This window comes from Taurulus bubalis (genome assembly GCF_910589615.1).
Source record: "Taurulus bubalis genome assembly, chromosome: 4".
Taxonomy (NCBI): Eukaryota; Metazoa; Chordata; class Actinopteri; order Perciformes; family Cottidae; genus Taurulus; species Taurulus bubalis.
The window spans coordinates 24,057,898-24,075,598 of NC_136592.1; the positions used below are offsets into that span (position 1 = coordinate 24,057,898).

The window sequence follows — 17,701 nt, forward strand, 5'->3', positions numbered from 1 at the left end:
ACACACAGCCTAAAATAAGCTATCAGACATTCTCATCTCTTTAAATATAGCTCAGAAGAAAAAAACAGATCACATGAGATACCTATCGAAGTTAGAGTAACCCCTTTTAGGATGAGAAGTATTTAATGACAAATCCCATGGAAAAGCCCAATTCTCTGCGCTTTGACATCCGTAAGCTGTCTGTGGCAGTAAGCCCAAAGCCCATTTGTTCCTGCTGAAGATGCAAACCTTTAAATAGTGTCACAAATATAACATTTCCTTTTTTTTTTTTTTTAAAGGCTCAGGAGTCTTCTTGAAAAAATCTGGGCACTGCAGTTTTTAGCAAACATAACTCAAATGAGTAAATGGTGCATTTGTCAAGGGTTTTGGTGAAGATTTACAGTGGGATTGATTCAAAACAAATTACAGCGCCCATGTTTGTGGTAATGACGAAACATGATAACGAGTGAGATTGTTTTTTTTTGTATTTAAAGATGAAGGTCTACGCCACAGAGGAATAAGGTAAATCAGACACTAGCTACACAAGCAATATACTTGCAAATAATGCACTTCTTATTTTGTTCTTTTTGTGGAAAACAGCATTTTTCTGAACGACGAATCCAAAACTATTCTCACCAGACCAGAGTCACATTAACAATGAATTTGATTTACTAATTTTATGAAAAAATGCATCGACAACTACAACTACAAACTAAACTACCTAAACATAACAAATACTCGCCAAATTAGAATTAATGATTTCAAGTAGAGGTTGCCGTTCTACAACGTAAAAATCGAACTTCACATTCACATTTCCTCTAAACATTATAAACCTAAAACCAAACCAATTTCCAAACCTGTATCCAATCAGGACTAGCTGCTTTCACAAAACGTTTTTTGATGATAAATCTTTGCTGCATCAAGTGCTTTTAAAGGCTACATCATGGGGAGAAAATAGTTGAGAACCTTTAGTCCCTGATAGTCTGCCCTTGAGTGCTGCTCTTACAATACTGGCTAGTCAGAAAAGCGGCCTTAGCTTAGCAATTGTGCCTCTGCATGACGTGGAAAGTAAAAAGGCTCTCGACTGGCCTTCGGAGCACTTCAAAAAGCCCAAAGCAGTGTGAGCCGGAGCACAAGTGACAGACACACACAGGGGGCCAATGGCCTGTGTGTACTGTTGCGGTCTAGGTGCACGTGTGTTTGTGTGTGCCTACGCATGTGTTATGTGTGCGTGGGTGTGTGTGCGCTGGATGAGGGGAGGCCTATTAAAAAGCTGCCTGAGGAGAGGGCTTTCAGTTGGGAATTTATGGGGGGCAGAAAGGATGGCAGGGCCATTGTGTGTCAGAGTTCCATCCTGAGAGCTGGAATTAGAGCCTTTTCTCCTCTGCCCGGCCGGGAGACTCTGTACCACCGCGACCCCGTGTTTAATTAGAGCAGCTCTAAGGAGACAGCCGCCAGGAGGAGGAGAAGAGCGGGAGGAACGACGAGCGACAAAGATAAGAAAGAAACAAACGAGAAAAATAACATAATCGTTGAGAGGAAAGAGAAATTGGATTCAAACCGTTTGGCAATGCTGTGCAAGACTGATTGGGAGTGTAATGAGTTGAATGATAACAACATGATGTGAAATATGATAAAGGTTATCCCTGGTGGTGTCATGAGAATCTCTGTAGCATGCCACTGATTGGAAATAGCAGCTAATGTGACTAACTTTCGCAGGGTGCGTTTGACTTTCAGTTCTATTAATTTCCACCCTTTCAGGCCTCTCCGCACATAAACAATGTCGAGCAGTGCACAACGCGCCTGTGTGGAGGTTATAGCCCAATCAAATTAGGTAAACAAACATTAATGGATGATAATGAATGTGAGCATTATCTCCAAATAGAGTGGCCATTAATATTGATGATTGTTTTTATTCCGTTGCGTTACAAACCAAAGCAACATCAATATTTGTCAGAGCAAATGAGCGAGAGAATGTACATTTATCAGTGATTGGGTAACTAAATGGATAGATGGAGGAGATAAACACAGTCTGTTGTCTCCTGTGCTGATGATCTATCCATTTAGGCTTGTAAGGTTCATTTATGTTAAATGGATTTGATTGTTATGGGAGGTAAACAATGTGTCAAGCTTTATTCCAAAACAACTCATTCTGATTAACAGTTCATGCCCTTAAGGCCTGCTGGTAAAGGGGTTTGTCTTCTTTGTTAACTGGCAGGGCGATCAAAGGTTTTTTCCCATCGAAACGGGAGATAATACTGGATGTTGGTGTAAAATAGTGCAGCAGATTTGTCGGTGCATGTGTGTGTCTTTAAACTCCCACCTGACGAGTCCCCTCACAAAGAAAAAGTGATGTTGATGATGGATTTTCTGGGACTCTCATGTCATAACACTGTAAAGCGATTAAATGGGGGGGAAAGGCCTATCATGGGACATCACAAGACTGGGTCTACAATACACACACATACGCACACACATACGCACACACATACGCACGCACACACACACACACACACACACACACACACACACACACACACACACACAGAGTGAGGTGTGTGTTGACCCTGGCTATATTTGGACTTTCTCTCTCCAGTGTGTCTTAATCCTGCTGTCTGCCGCGTTCCACCTGATTAGTCTGATCATTCACTTCTGACAGGCCCATTTCTTAACCCTCCACACAAACACACGCGCGCGCACACACACACACACACACACACACACACACACACACACACACACACACACACACACACACACGGAAGTCACACACACTCACACAAACACGAGTGATACATCACCCACACCAACAATCTGACTCGAAGGGTGGAAGAATAAAAACGAAAGAGAATGATGCGTTGGCCCCAGTCACTCGCAAGGAAAATATCCCATCATAGCCCTCAGTTACCGGCATCACACATCACTCCACATGGCCAGTCACAAACACTGGCTCATTTAGTGTGAGGCGCACGCACACACACACATAATTAAAGCTGATCAACGTAAAAAAATCCCTCAGGAAAAAGGTTTCCACTCCAAAATATGAATGATGAGCCCGTGTATGTTCTCTTGGGGGATTTCAGTGCAGAGAGATGGGAAGGTTTGAACTCTTGGAGGCCAGAAACGAATGCAAATGAGAGGTTCGACTGTGGGGTAGAAGCTGGGTTTGCCACACAATGACTGAACAATATTGTCCTTCACCTGCAGAGATCTAAAGCAGTAATCAAGAGGCATGGAGAGTCATGGCGACTATTTCTGTGTGGGGGACCCTCGCTGTCTCCGACTGACTCCCTCAGGCTGCAGATAAGAGCCACCATAGTGTGTGTGTTCATGCATGTAGGTGAAGGAAGTCTATGCCTCCCCCTCCGGTAAGCCATCTCTCTCTCTCTCTCTTTCTCTCCCCTTCTCTCCTCTCTTCCCTCCTCCCCCAATTGATCCTGTATTCCAAGCAGTTCCTCGATGACCAACCTGCTGTTAGAGCCGTTGTTGCAGTCGAAGTTGATTTAGTTGAAATTGCCGTGCCTGAACTCCGAGGGGCCATTCTCTCAGTGGCAGTAAATTACATTTATTTACAAGGCGGATCAAGAGAGCGAGGAAAAGGTGCGGGTGTGGGTGTTTTATCTGTGTTAATGTTGCGCGCGTCCAAACCCAGTTGGTGGCACTTTATAATGAGGCATATTTCATAACAGGTATACAAGTTGAAACTAATAGCCCGTTTAATGGTTAACAAATACTTGTTTATCCTCTTGCAACATGACACCTGCTTTATCACCTTAAAAGGAATAGTTCGACAGTTTGAAGAAATATTCGCTTTCTGTATGAAATAGATGAGGATTGATACCATCCTCCTCATCATCTGTGGGATAAATATGTAGCTGGCGGAAGCAGCCCATTAGTTTAGCTTAGCATAAAGACAGGAAATGGAGACCAAAAATTGTCCTTGCTCTGTTCTACTGTAACAAAATATGTTTAACAGTACCTCTAAAGCTCACTATAACTAACACATTATTTATTTACTATGTGTAAACGTTACTAATTAATAATCCTATTAATAACAATTGTTTTGTGGGGCGTCACGCAGAAACGTCTTGTTCAGATTCTGTAAAAATTGGACACCAGGCTAGCCGTTTCCCCCTGTTTCAAGTCTTTGTGCTAAGCTAAGCTAGCCAGCTACTGGATGTGGCCTGATACTGTATGTAACAAAAGTTAAGTAACAAACTATTAATATTAATTTAATTCATCTGAGGGAGTCCTTCGATCATCATCGCTTGGACCATTTAACTTATGGAGAAGAGCTGCAGTGCATCTGTACCAAAAATCCATTTATTAACAGCCTATTGACATTTACACGTGTAGAAGCGATGGTTTCTCATTTTCTAAAAAGCCCTCATGTCTGCAGTTATATATGGTAATACGTTATTAATAAAAGGCTTTTGACCACAATGCATCAAGTCTGCAGTTGAAAATGTTAATTTGTTGTTAATAAATGGACTGTGGTCCAGATGCTCTGCAGCATTTTCCAGAAAGTAAGTCATCAGTCTTCCTGATGAACTTAGAGGGCTCGCTGAGAAGAAACTGCAAGTGGCATCTTCAGGGGAAATCTGAACGAGCCAACACAGATTTACATTTTACAACTTGGCAGCCCGAAAGTTGTTTTCATTAACTTTCTTATCCAGACAAAGGGTATCCTTATTACTTCTAAGCCGAGCAAGAACTTCATGATATTCCCCTGGTGGCATCCCAACCTCACCTAAACCACAAATCCCGGCTCAGTCTAGACCACACAGGAAACTCTCACAACGACCCGCGGCTGCAGTTTGAAGAGGGTGAACACAAACAAAGTTTGTCAAGTGATTCCCTCTGTCTCTCTCATCAGCGTAACAATCCTCTTCCCGCCTGAGGCCACGATCCTCTTTGTTTACGCAACGTCACGTGGTGTAGATGACCCTACCTGGAGCCAGGGACTCGTATCCATTTTACAGCTCCACAACCCCCCCCTGCTCAGGCCTCAGCTCAGCCACAGACCAGCTATCCCATTGCTCGGACAAAGGAGGCTTCACTGGGATGTAACTCAGGCCTGCGCATATAGAAAGTCAGGACAAAGCCTTCTATTCTCTTCTCGCAACAACAACACCCTTTGTCTTCTCTTACAAAAGAAAATACATTGTGTGCATTTGCCAGCAAGAACTAAAAGAGTTGCAAACAGCCTGAACATTTGGTTAAATTAGACACAAAGACAATACATATCAAACATAAACTATGGAACAATAATATATTAGTTACATGCTCATGAATGTAATGTGTGAGGGTCTGTGCTACTACCCAGAATGGCTGATCAGAAGGGGAGCTAAAGATACATGAGCAAGCCAAGGCCCCTCTGGTCAGCCCAGAGGCCCGTCCAACTGCTCCCGATATTGTAGCATTAGTGTTTCAGGACATGTCCTGGAAAGATAAAGCCGAAAAAAAAGTGTACTCGCACTTACTGATGCGTATTATAGTGTTTAAATATACTTTATAAACCTCACATATTCCGTCTTTTGCAAATTCACAAACTACAATTTATAATAAATACAGAAAATATGTATATATATTTTTAAATTTTTCTGTTCGATGCAGATGAGATGCTTTTCATTTGTCAGCTGATTTGTGCTGTTAACAGCGTCTCAGCATACAAGTTTGTTACAGGAAAAGAAAAGAAGTCACTCAATCAGGATCTCATCTCAGAGTTAAGTTTCCTGCCTGCAGCTTATCTGATTGCCAGTGCGTGTAAAATGGAATTGCACAACATAAAAGTTAAGGTCACGGGGTAGAAAAATGATGGTTATGCTGATTCTATATACAAGATATGGAGGAGGGGCAAAACACCAAATATTTTGTATTATTATGAGAAGTGCTAAAAAATATGAGCTGATCTCATGTCAAAACATGAGCTGATCTACATACATGTGTATGTAGATCAGCTCATGAGTCAGGGCCACAACTGTATGACTTGCATAGTCTGTACATAAGAAGTGGAGGTACTCATAGTGGCGTGACACAGTGGTTTGTGGACTGCCTCTTGAAGCCTCGAGTTCGTCATGTTGGTCGACGCAGTCTTGGTTTCTTGCAACCAGAAGTGACATGAGAGGAGCTAAGTACAACCAAATGCTGAATAACACTTTTTTTAAGCGACCTAAATGTTACAATTAACTTTCCTGGACTGAAAAACGTGCTGTTATAGTATAAAACTCTGATTCTGAGAAAGCGGATTTCCATTCTATTGTGTTTGTAAGTATGATGATACACGTGGTTGACGCCAACGACCTCTACAGTGGAGACCGTTGACCATCTTATTACCATCAGTCTTACTAACATCTAAAGTGTTCTTCTGTGCCGACGTGTCCTCTAGATTCACACAGAGCTGCAGCTTCCTTCTATTCCCCCCACATTACCGTATCGCCCTTCTCTGTCCCATCCACTTTCCACGGTGTATTATTTCACAACGAAAAAGCATCTGCTGTATATACCAACTTAAGCCAGCGGACATAACCCACCCTGGCATGGGGACTGGGCATGAATGTTAATGCAGAGAAACCTGGTATTGGTAGAGGAAACGCGTGGCAGACACAGAATACAAAGATAAGGCGCGTAGAGATGAACTAGAAAACAGACTGGGGAGAAGTGGACTGCTTACAAAGACAAATATTTTGTAGCATGTCATGTATACTGTACTGTATAATTACTCAAACAGGCTCAAAATAGCAAAGGGTTTTACCTCTCACAGTTTTACCCTGAAGACTGAGATTATTACTTCATTACAAATCAGTAATTAGAATAGATCGTAGTCCAGTTGCAAAGACTAGCCCGGTGCAAACATTACAATTCTGCCGAATAGCTCTTGACGCACAGATATAAATATAATGAGTCTGTTTTGACAAAAGCTATAATACATTAAATAGCCCGCCTCTTCATTTTTTTGTTCTTTTATATTTTAGTATTAAATATCTAATATACAAATAACAATATTACATATATGCAATAAGGAACAAAAACAAAATACCAACATCTCTCTGTTTATACTAAAGGATGAGGAACTGGATGAGGAATCTGCATCAAGTCCGCTCCAATAGTAGCGACTATTCCTTTTAAAAATGCAGCTGAAGCTGAGCCACGTCCTAGCGCTGACCCTTGGTGTGCAAAAAGTAGGACAAACCTTCGAGTGACTTTTATTGGTAAACCAAATGGCAGCCACAGCTTGTGGACAAACTGTGTAGGGAAGCCCAGGCAGGCCGGGGACAGATGGTCAGAGTGAGCGGGTGATGTCGACAATGTGTACCGAGTCCAGGAAAGCACATTCAGCAGGACGGCACAGGAAGAGACGGAGAAAAACCTGCAGCTTCTGCTGCGTTACCCTGGACACATTTAAACCGAAAACACAGAATAGACAAAGACAGACACACACACACACGCACAAGGGGACAGGAAAAGACTAGAGGGACAACAAAGCCCGTAGCCTATATTTGCCGTGAACACTCTGGGTTAGTGCCCACGCCATTTTTTTCGAACAGACATTCATTTTAGCCCCCAACTCCACCTCACCTGCTCGCTCCCTGACGTCAGAAACACAAACATCACCCCCTACAATCCCCAAACGAAGCCTCAGTTGCTCTTCTCTTTGTCCTGCTCACTCTCTGCAATTAAGCAAATTGGTCATTAATTAATCGCCGCGGGCAACAGGACACAAGAGGAGTTAATCAGACTGGATGGATGGACTGCTGGGAGAGACAGAGACACACAAACACGGGTGCACACGCGTGCCCACTTTCACAAACTATTGACATTTCTGAGACGTGAGCCTCCGGTAAGATGTGCATGAATAAAATTACAGAAAATAGCAGGAGTTGATGAAAAGCGGCTTGATCATTGATTCGTGTTGTCAAACTGTGCCGAGTGGCAGTTTCTTCTAGAGAGGAAACTTTGGTTGAGGCCTTGCCTCGGGCCGTCAACATTCAGAGTAAGACAAGAGGATATCTTTTCTCGCCTGTGATGGTACACACTTCAATCGTCGAGACTGCTGACAAATCATTTCCGTGAAGTATATACAAATAGGACTATCAACGGGGAAAAACCACACAGGACTTGTATTGGCTGCATTTCTACTTAAAAAAAAAAAAGGTTTCATAAGTACAGGGCCGGTCCCTGACTGGCGTGGGCTCAGTGCTGAGGCATCACTTTGACTGTTGAGAGGGAGGCTGATTGTGAATGCAGGTACCTGTTTCTCATACCTTTTCTGCTTTAAAGGTGGATTTCTCTTGAGAGGCATAGAGCATCTCTCTCTCTCTCTCTCTCTCTCTCTCTGATGAGTGTGTTTGTGCGCTATAGAGGACGTATAGATTGGAGCAGGAGGACTGAGGTAATTACATGCACAAATGTTGGGAATGTTTGGAATCTGCACCAGCAGGAGAGAATACCAAATGTGTCCTGCGCCACACAGCGGGATGTGCCAAAATAGGGCAACCATTATTACTATTGATTGTGATTGATTGTGCAAGTAGGCCTAGTACTAACAATTATTTTCATTATCTATTAATTTCCCGATAATTATCTCAATTAACTATTTGGTATTTGTTTTTGTTTTTTACAATTTAAATGAGCTGGTTTTCACACACGAATTAAAACCCAACAATATTCAGTTTGCTGCCACATAGATAAAGACACAGATAAAGAAAAAGCATTAGCGTAAAAACACGTGGACAAGAAATCAAGGCATCAAACCAGTCCAGAGTATCACGAATAAAGAAGCTTTCTTTGATTTAACACAATGCTCTTCTCATATTTCTCCAGTAGATGGCGGACTTATATTCATTGCAGCCCATTTGGCAGCTACACTGAACCAGATCCAGCATTCAATGATTAATAGGTTCAATGGAAGAAGCGATGCAAAAGAATAGACGAAAGGCCCAGTTTTGTTACACCTATAAAACGACCTCTTGAACAAACACTTCCTTCCTCCGGCGCCGAGTCAGAGCGGAAGAGGTGTTTCTTCTTCGGACATCCTCTCTTTTTTCCTTTAACCTCACATGCCTGACCTTTTGATGTCTGTCAGCAAGGAAAAAAGAGAGCAACAGGGAGGTGAGCTGGCCAACATGTGAAAGGACAAGACAGGACCGGAGAGTACCAACAATGACACAGGATGCAAGTTGTTTAGTCCAGTGCACTCAGCACTATCTGATCTGCCAGAGGGACGACAAGAGGAAGGAAAGGTTGACAACATCAAGCTGGAGCGAAGGCTCTCACCTGGACCAACCTGAAACACTGTGCTGGCGGTATCATGCAGAAAATGTAAAGCAGACTTTTCTGCATTAGATAATGCTGGCAGTAAACATTCCTGCATTGAAACTACGCAGTCAGAAACTAATCATTTTATTTCCTAAAGAGAGCCCGAGTCTCTCTCCCTTATAATGCGAACGGATTGGCCAAAAGACATAAACCCTGCTGGGACGAAAATGAGCTGCGACAAGTATACCCGATATTTGCACTTCATCTCTGAGCAAATTCAACTTTAAGAATGTGGAGGATTTTATGTATTTATATATATATATATATATATATATATATATATATATATATATATATATATATATATACACACACACACACAGTATATACACACACCAGAACATTTGATCTAACAGTCTGAGAGTAAAGCAGTAAGAGAGTAAAGAAATATTTTATGTTGTACTTACTGACTAAAAGGAATAATTTGTAATCAAATTCCCCTCCTTCAGACAAGACCAACTACTGTAATTTCATTAAAAAATACTTTATTTCACTCTGCTGAAGCTGCACAGCAGAGGGAGACAGACCAACAGACAGACAGAACTCTTCTGCTGGGTCATTAAAGTATACAGTGAAGTATTATATTTCGTTATGATTGGATTTATTACTCTGTGCTTCCACTCAAGCAAGAAATTGCCCCAGTACCTGCAGCCCATCAATAAAAGGATGGGACCGGAGCTTGTGACCTCTTTTACCTTTGATTGCAGGAACTGAATTCAAATTCATTGCAAACAGGGATTTTCCCCACCAGGTGGTGGTGCAGGGTTTCCATAAACATCCACAGGGACAGACTGAGACACGGCAAGGAGCGTGTACCTGCAGCCTGAACACAAAGCACCATCTTCATGTTTATTTAACCACAAACACAGTCCTACTTCTTGTATTCTTTTATTCAGTCCCAAGCCTCCGGGTGTATTTGTCGCACTAGAAAACACAAGATATTTACTGTGATTAGCCGGTACAGGAGCAGATAAGCTGTTCGGCTACTACAGTAGTTGATTCCACTGTTTGATTCCTATCTGGAGCTGAAGGTCAAGTGCGGTATTAGAGTCCAGCCACAGACTAGTATGCCATTAAATGAAAACCTTCTGACTCAATTTTCTCTTTAACAACTCCAATAAATCAGAGAAGCGCCACCGCTGAGCGGAGCGTGCCTCTAACCCGGGGCTTGCCAGTTGTTTCCAGCCCGGCCAGTTAGTTCAGTATTGATTCTCTGTCTCGCTGTGATACCACTATAACCATCTGACCTATGAATGCTGAGCGCACAGCGCTGGTCTGAAATCCAGAGCACACTGCTCTCGGAGGGGAGAGGGAACACCGAGACTCCGCTCTGGCCTCCAGACGGGAGTGCTTTCAGTAAAAACGTCTGCCCTCGACTCGTGCCCCCGTGTCTGTACCTGCTTTAGCCTTGACACCTTTAACCATATGCGCCCTCACATGCCTCGACCCCACACACACACTTTTAAAAACCTGCTCTCATGGTGCTGTAATAAATCCTTCAGTCCTTGGGCACTTTGTAGAGATTTTGAGACTTGACAGGATGTTAAAATTAAAACATTGAAGGGCCTTCAGAGCAGGGATGAATTACCAAGCATGCCAATGGGGCCAATGCCTAAGAGCCTCTGACCACAGAGGCCTCAGACCTAGATAAGCTGAGGGAAAGGCACCTTGGCATAGGAGTTGTTATTAAAATTCTAAAATCTAGCAGATGATTCAGAGAAAATAAATGATCGTACAGAGTGACAGGACGCTCTATTGCAGTGGTTTCCATCCTGGGGGTCCGGACCACTCAAGGGATCCCATGACAAAAAATTAAGAATTCAGCATATTGTTTCCTGATTTTGCTTTTCCCTGGTGCAATATTGGATCTTTCCAGGCCTCTAAAAATCATTTAAATAAAGGAAAATCTGAGAAGAAAAATCTTTGGTTGAACTGCTCAATTTATGGTCCACAGGAAAAACATAATCCGTGCTGACGGGTCACACAAGTGCACATTACTTCATTTCAAGAGGACATTGAAATGAAGTAATGTCCACTGACATTAAAATGAAGCACTGTCCACTTGTGACCCATCAGCTGTTCACAGAAGCCTAAAGTCACGACTGACTCAGAAAATATGTCCAGACTTTAAAGGAAGTCTCGCACTTTCATTGCAGACTTTACTGTGAGCTGCTTCTGAAACACAATGGAAGGATAATAAAAATAATATTTCCATTCCATTGCCATACAGCTGCATATCTCTGCTTGCTCGGTCAGGCCCTACTTATGTGATAAAATGATTATCCAGCTCAAGCTCAAGGTGTGTGTGTGCGGATCGGCTCCCACCTGTGCAGAAGTAATTACAGTTTCACTCCTCTCCCACAGTTATTGGGAACGAGACCATAACTCTGAAAGTGAGACACCTCCACATACACCTCCACATTCACACGCGTGCACAACCATGCATTTCTCCTGCACAAGCACACACACACACTCACATGCAAGAACACCATTCTTAAAAATGATATATGCTCGTAAATTAGGCCTCATTTTGAGGGATTTATTGCACTCTAATAAGCATCAATGTGATTTAATACAGCAAGTAATATTAATTTTTACAGAACAATTTAAGACTTCTGGAATCTGTAAAACAGGAGTGAAAATGATCCAATACAGAAAAATATTTTAGTTGCCATAATCGGCATATTCCCACTCGCAAAGAAAGACATTAAACAATTCTTTAGGTTAATCCTCGACTGAGAGACACACTAAATCTGGGAATTGCAAGAATCTTAAACACGTTCCATAATTTAGCCATGTGAGAGTTCAGAGGTAGACCACAGGAATTGAATAAACACCATTCAAAATAATTCAAAAGAAAGTCCTGGAAGACCAATTCAAGAACAACTGTTTGTGCTTGCACATGATCAGCTGTTTCGAGAAGGGAAATGGCTATACATTAATTATGTATTTCATCTAGAGATAGAACTTGACATGATTGATAAATACATCTCAATATACGTCATTTCAAAATCCATTACACATAAAAGAAATTTCCCCCGTCCAACAGTCAAGATAAGATTTTTTGGAGGCATATCATACATAGTTCTTATGACATGTATTGCATTGCCACATTCCCAAAAGTATCGAGAGGCCAACCAATTATTGAGTACTTGAAAATTCTTATTGCATACGTGGTAAACATGTTTCTACAAACCACGTTTCATAAGAGAGCCCCTCAGGTGATGTTATTCACCTATTGTCGTGCAAAGTGTGTCACGCTGCATTTCCTGGTCAGGGTGTGTTCATAAGGGTGTGTTTGTATATCCAGCCTCACGACCTAACATTCAAAATAAGAAAATTGCACTCCAATTTAAAAAGAGCAGAAGAATAAGTCAAATTATTCAAATCTATTGAATTAAGAAAAACTACTTGAATTCAAAACCAAAACAATAGGCAATGCTGAGGGAGTGCGAGCAATGTGAGCCATCATGCTTTTTGTTGGGAAGAAATGTGTCCCTGATCTCAAACAGATAGTCAAATGCTCTGCTGCACTTGCTGCCTGACCAGTGTCGAGCAGGTGTGTCCACTATGCAAAGCAGAAATTTAACACTGGCATCACCTCACGACTACTTTAAAATCTATTCCAACCATCTAAAAAAGGTAATTTTATGAACACACCCCATATTTACACACTTGCACCAAGACAGAGGGACGATAGTGCCATACAAGCTAATTACACAAGGTCCATTAACATTTAAAATCCTTGGAATTTCATTTAAAAATATATTTTAGCCTGCATCTCGTGTTGGAACATGATTGTTTGATTCCATTGTGCTGGTTTCAGCGTATCCCAGAAAAAGATCTATTTAAAAACAGGGGATTTGCCCGTGTGTCCTGGTTTGTTGCCGCTTGGTTTCCGTTGCTGTTGTTCATCTACTCCCGGCCAACGAGTCTACCTCGAAGGCTCCGTTGTCATAGTGATGCTGAAGCCTCTCCGGGTCAGGTCTCGCTGGGTCAGTCAGTGGGACTTCGTACATGGGCTGTCCTCCTGCCACTGTGATCACAGTGACATCTGGTGGTGACTCAGCGGAAAGGCTCTCTTTTGTTTCTTCTTCGACCCCCAGGGCCTTCAGGATGTCGCACTTACACATGGGGCAGGTCCTCCTCTGCAGCAGCCAGGGCTCGATGCAGGCTTTGTGGAAGATGTGGTCGCACGTGAGCACCGTCACCACTTCCCCTGCCTTGTAGGACTCGATACACACCGCACACATGTAGGAGTCAGAGGCAGTTTCCTCATCCCCGGTCTTGAGTTTGCGTACTTGCAGACGTCCGATCGCTTTCTTGGCCTCCGACATCAGCTTCCTCTGAGTGCGCCTGTGCGCGTTCAGACTGTAGAGACGGTTCGCAGAGATAAACACAAAGTATGCGATGGAGGCGGCCGTCACAATGAAGAAGGCGATGGACAGGAAGTAAAGCCAGTACGTGTCCATCCAGGGTCCGTGAGGGCTGCCTAAATCTATAAGCATGTGCACATCTGTCCCGTTGCTCACCAACCGCACGATCTCCATGCCCTGAGAGTTGCCAATCATGATCGCCACAATACCAGTTGCCTCCGAGTGTGCCATGTGAGTGGTGCTGTTGCCACTGCCGTCCATATTATACACAACCACGGCGGCTGCTCCCTGTCGTTTGGCGGCATTGATCTTCTCACTGAAGGTGCAGTTGCCCCTTTTAACCAGGGCTATCCAAGGCACAGAGCTGGAATTGCGATTGTAGACAGGATCTGAGCCACATCCTTTAGGGTCCCCCTTGGGAAGCGTAACAATGCCTGAGGCTTTCTCCAGGAGAGCGTTGCGACCGTACACCCCACAGTCACAGTATTTGTCCACAGTCATGTTGTTGCTGTTAGTGTAGCTTATTTCCACCATGGCTGTCCAAAACACCAAGGCAGCTGAATAGTGAGCAAGCCCTGACAGACACAGCAGAAGCAGCAGACAGTGTTGTGTCTTCTTACCCATGGTAACGCTGGTCTTAAAAACAACAGGAAGCCCTTTGTTAGCTTCTTTAGCTTCTTCAAAACTGCTTTGTTAGTCCCAGTTCCTGGTTTGTCCGAACAACAGCGGTCTGAGTTTCGGCTATGGTTTCACCCAAGCTGCTGTCTGCCGTAATCTGATATGAGCCTTTGGTAACACAACACGAGCTATGCGTCAGCCACTCACCTCTCGTTATCTTCCTGAACCTTGAACACTGAGCACTCCTCGCAGAGGGCAGGGTGCTGGTATTCAACAAGTAGAAGTGCGCAAAACACACAGACCTGTGCAGTTTTGAGAGCCAAGGAACAACATGCGAGAAGGCAAGACTCGATAAGCAAATGATAAGATGTCATGGACATAGGTCAATTACACTAAAACGCTCCTGTGAAACTCATAAAAGCTGCTAACTTTCCCCTATGTAATGATGAGCAGAGCAAAGCAACTCAACCAGTTTTTCTAGTCCCGCTCGTTTCCTTCCCCTATTTCTGTGGCTGCGGTCTCTGTTGTGAAAAAAAACAAACTGACAAGTATTACTCCTCTTCCTTGTGGTAATTCACTCTGAAAGAGAAGGCAGGCAAGTCTGCTTCCACCACACATTTTAACAAACACAAACACGCAAGTTATTAATGTGACCTTTAAAAATCACTTTAAAACTGCACACGTCACATAATAAAAGGCGTTTGTGTTTCGATACCTCGAAGCACTTAAAGCACTTTATTCCACACAGCTAACATACCAGCTACAACAGAGATGAATAGGGTACTGCCAAGTTTCCATTGTATCTTCTTTCAAGTGAAAGCGCACACACGCACGCACGCACACACACACACACACACACACACACACACACACACACACACACACACACACACACACACACACACACACACACACACACACACACACACACATATACAGAGGCTTCCAATGACAAATGAGATGGAGAGGTTTCTTGCCAAGCTGCTACACACACAGCAGTGCACTGCCCTTTCTAGAATGTGCCATTAAATAATTTATCTGAGTGGGACAAAAATCGGTAAATAAAAAAAGAGCCTGGTATTTATTCTTAGTACGGCTGCAACCCACCGTTCTTGATAACAGGAACAGTGGTGCAGTTATGACCCTTACATTTCCTAAAACTGAAATAATTACCTCGACACAGCCGGAAGTAAAGCATAATGTGAACCCCATTAATGTTTTTTTTTTTCCTGTTAAAAACATTCTACCATAGTGGTGTGACTTTTGGCATCACATTTTCAGGATATCCTTAAATGATATACTGTTACACTTTCTGCTTCAATGCTGACATCTCCTGGTCAAAGACAATACTCACAAAAAAAACTCCAGGCCTATACAATGACAATAATTTCAATAATGGGAGCTGATATAATATGTGATATACTTATGTGTATGTCATGAATACAGACCATTTTATCCCAAATACATGTAGTTATACTGTATATTCTATATTCAAATACTGTAGTTTCAGTAGTATTCCATATTGTAGGCTGGTGATGAAACAAGGCCAACATATACAAATACCATGAAATATATATAATTAGAAAACTGAAGTCACATCTCATGCAGAGTGCATATGTTAAATACTAAATAATTATACAAGCATTATTAATCATATAATATTATTAATGAATACAGACAAATATACAGTACATACTACATATTTGTATCTAAATGTATATGACTACATTATATTATTATTATAGTATTATATTATATTAACACATTGGAATTCCATAACGTCCAGGATGGTCACACACAACTACACATTTACTTAATAAAAGTCTGTCAAACTGCAAGGTGACTCGCTCGTGTTTAGAAACCAATCCCACTATACCACACAGGGGCGCCCTTTACTCAATGTTTATGTCCATCATTTGACAGTAAACAACACTGGTTTGAATCAATGGCATTCATCATAACAAAAGGACCATTTGCAGCCTGATGGGGACAAAATGCTGACTCTTCTAATACAATCAAAATGCCAAGAAGACTTTAAGGAATCAACATTTTGGCAATCTCAAAGACATTATGCTGTGCATACATATAACCTGCTACTTAGTGAAAACATGCAATCGTATCAGTTTAGTGCATGGAAATTGACATACAAATTAGAAAAGACACTTACGACTTGTTGAAGCTCCGTCTCTGCAGTGAAGACAGACTGTCCATCAGTCTGAGGTCTCCTGGGCCACATGTTCCCTGGTCTGTGTGGGGGAAAGTGGGACATGCCCAAACAAGACCCGGACCCTGTCTCTCCCCACACACCCTCTTTCTGTGCCAGAGCCGACTTGGTGGGTTTAGCCTACAATAAATAAAGGTGTAACATGACTGAGTTATAAGAGTTGGAATATATTAAGTGCAAGCCTATAGTTTGAGTAAAATACATGTGTAGCCTAACTGTAAAGTGGCATATCTATATTGTTATAGATCTTAAAACATGCAGGGTAGAAAGAGTACTAGAGTTGTATCCTCAAGTAAAAGTAAGGTGAGGAATTTGTCGCCAAACACACGTAAAATGCCTTTGATAACTAATGTAATCTATATTTAAAAGTAAAAGGTAGGTCAGCTACTCTGAGTAAACCTTACTGCATTATAATTGTATTATAAAAGGGTAAGGAGGGCGAAGGAAAATAATGTGGTCTATATAATAGTCGAAGTTTAAAAACAAAAACTCATAAGAATTAACCTGAAAAGAGTCCACAACTCAGACAATTAACGTAAACAAAACAAGAGACGCCGCTGCAAGTGCACGCCTGAGCGCGCGCGCGCACACGCACACACACACACACACACACACACACACACACACACACACGCACACACGTACAGTGCTACGTTGCGTCGACACTAGAGACGTATAGAGAATTGGAGCTATGAACGAGTGTGACACCGTTTAAGAAGGAGTGTGTTGTAGTTCACCCGCGAAGACCTCCTCCATCTTCTCAGTGCACCATATGACCAGTCCACCTTGGCCGCTCTGTCCCAGTAGGCCATTACCAGTCCATTCAGCCTCTCTATCCCAATATAACCAGTCCATTCAGCCTCTCTCCTTCCAAAACAGCAGAAAGGCCCCACACTCACCTCACTGCAAGTAAACGCCAAACTGTCTCCGGCGCAGCATTCGGGAGCATGTTAACTTTGTGTGCGTTAGCTAGACCCAGCATGCACCTGTGGTTCATGCGATGTCCTAGGTGTGTTTGATTTGGGTCACTTGGCGTGCAGGTTTGGCGGTGGATTAATATGAGTGCTTAAATTAAGCTATGCAGACTGTTTAACGTGGACCGTGTAAAATGTGGACATTGTTTTCTGAAGAGCCGTCGCCATCCTCGGTGGAGATGAGGTCCAAGTGACCCACCTATGGTGAGAGC

The 17,701-nt window shown here is 42.6% G+C and overlaps 1 protein-coding gene across 1 annotated transcript; it reads right to left on the reverse strand.

Moving 5' to 3' along the window:
- Positions 1-11,825: 11,825 nt before the first annotated feature.
- Positions 11,826-14,297, reverse strand: LOC306735010 (RING finger protein 148-like; the record flags this gene model as incomplete). Its single annotated transcript, XM_079216428.1, has 1 exon — positions 11,826-14,297. The coding sequence occupies one exon, from the start codon at positions 14,295-14,297 to the stop codon at positions 13,209-13,211; it is 1,089 nt and encodes a 362-aa protein (XP_079072554.1). The 3' UTR covers positions 11,826-13,208.
- Between the last annotated feature and the right edge of the window lie 3,404 nt (positions 14,298-17,701).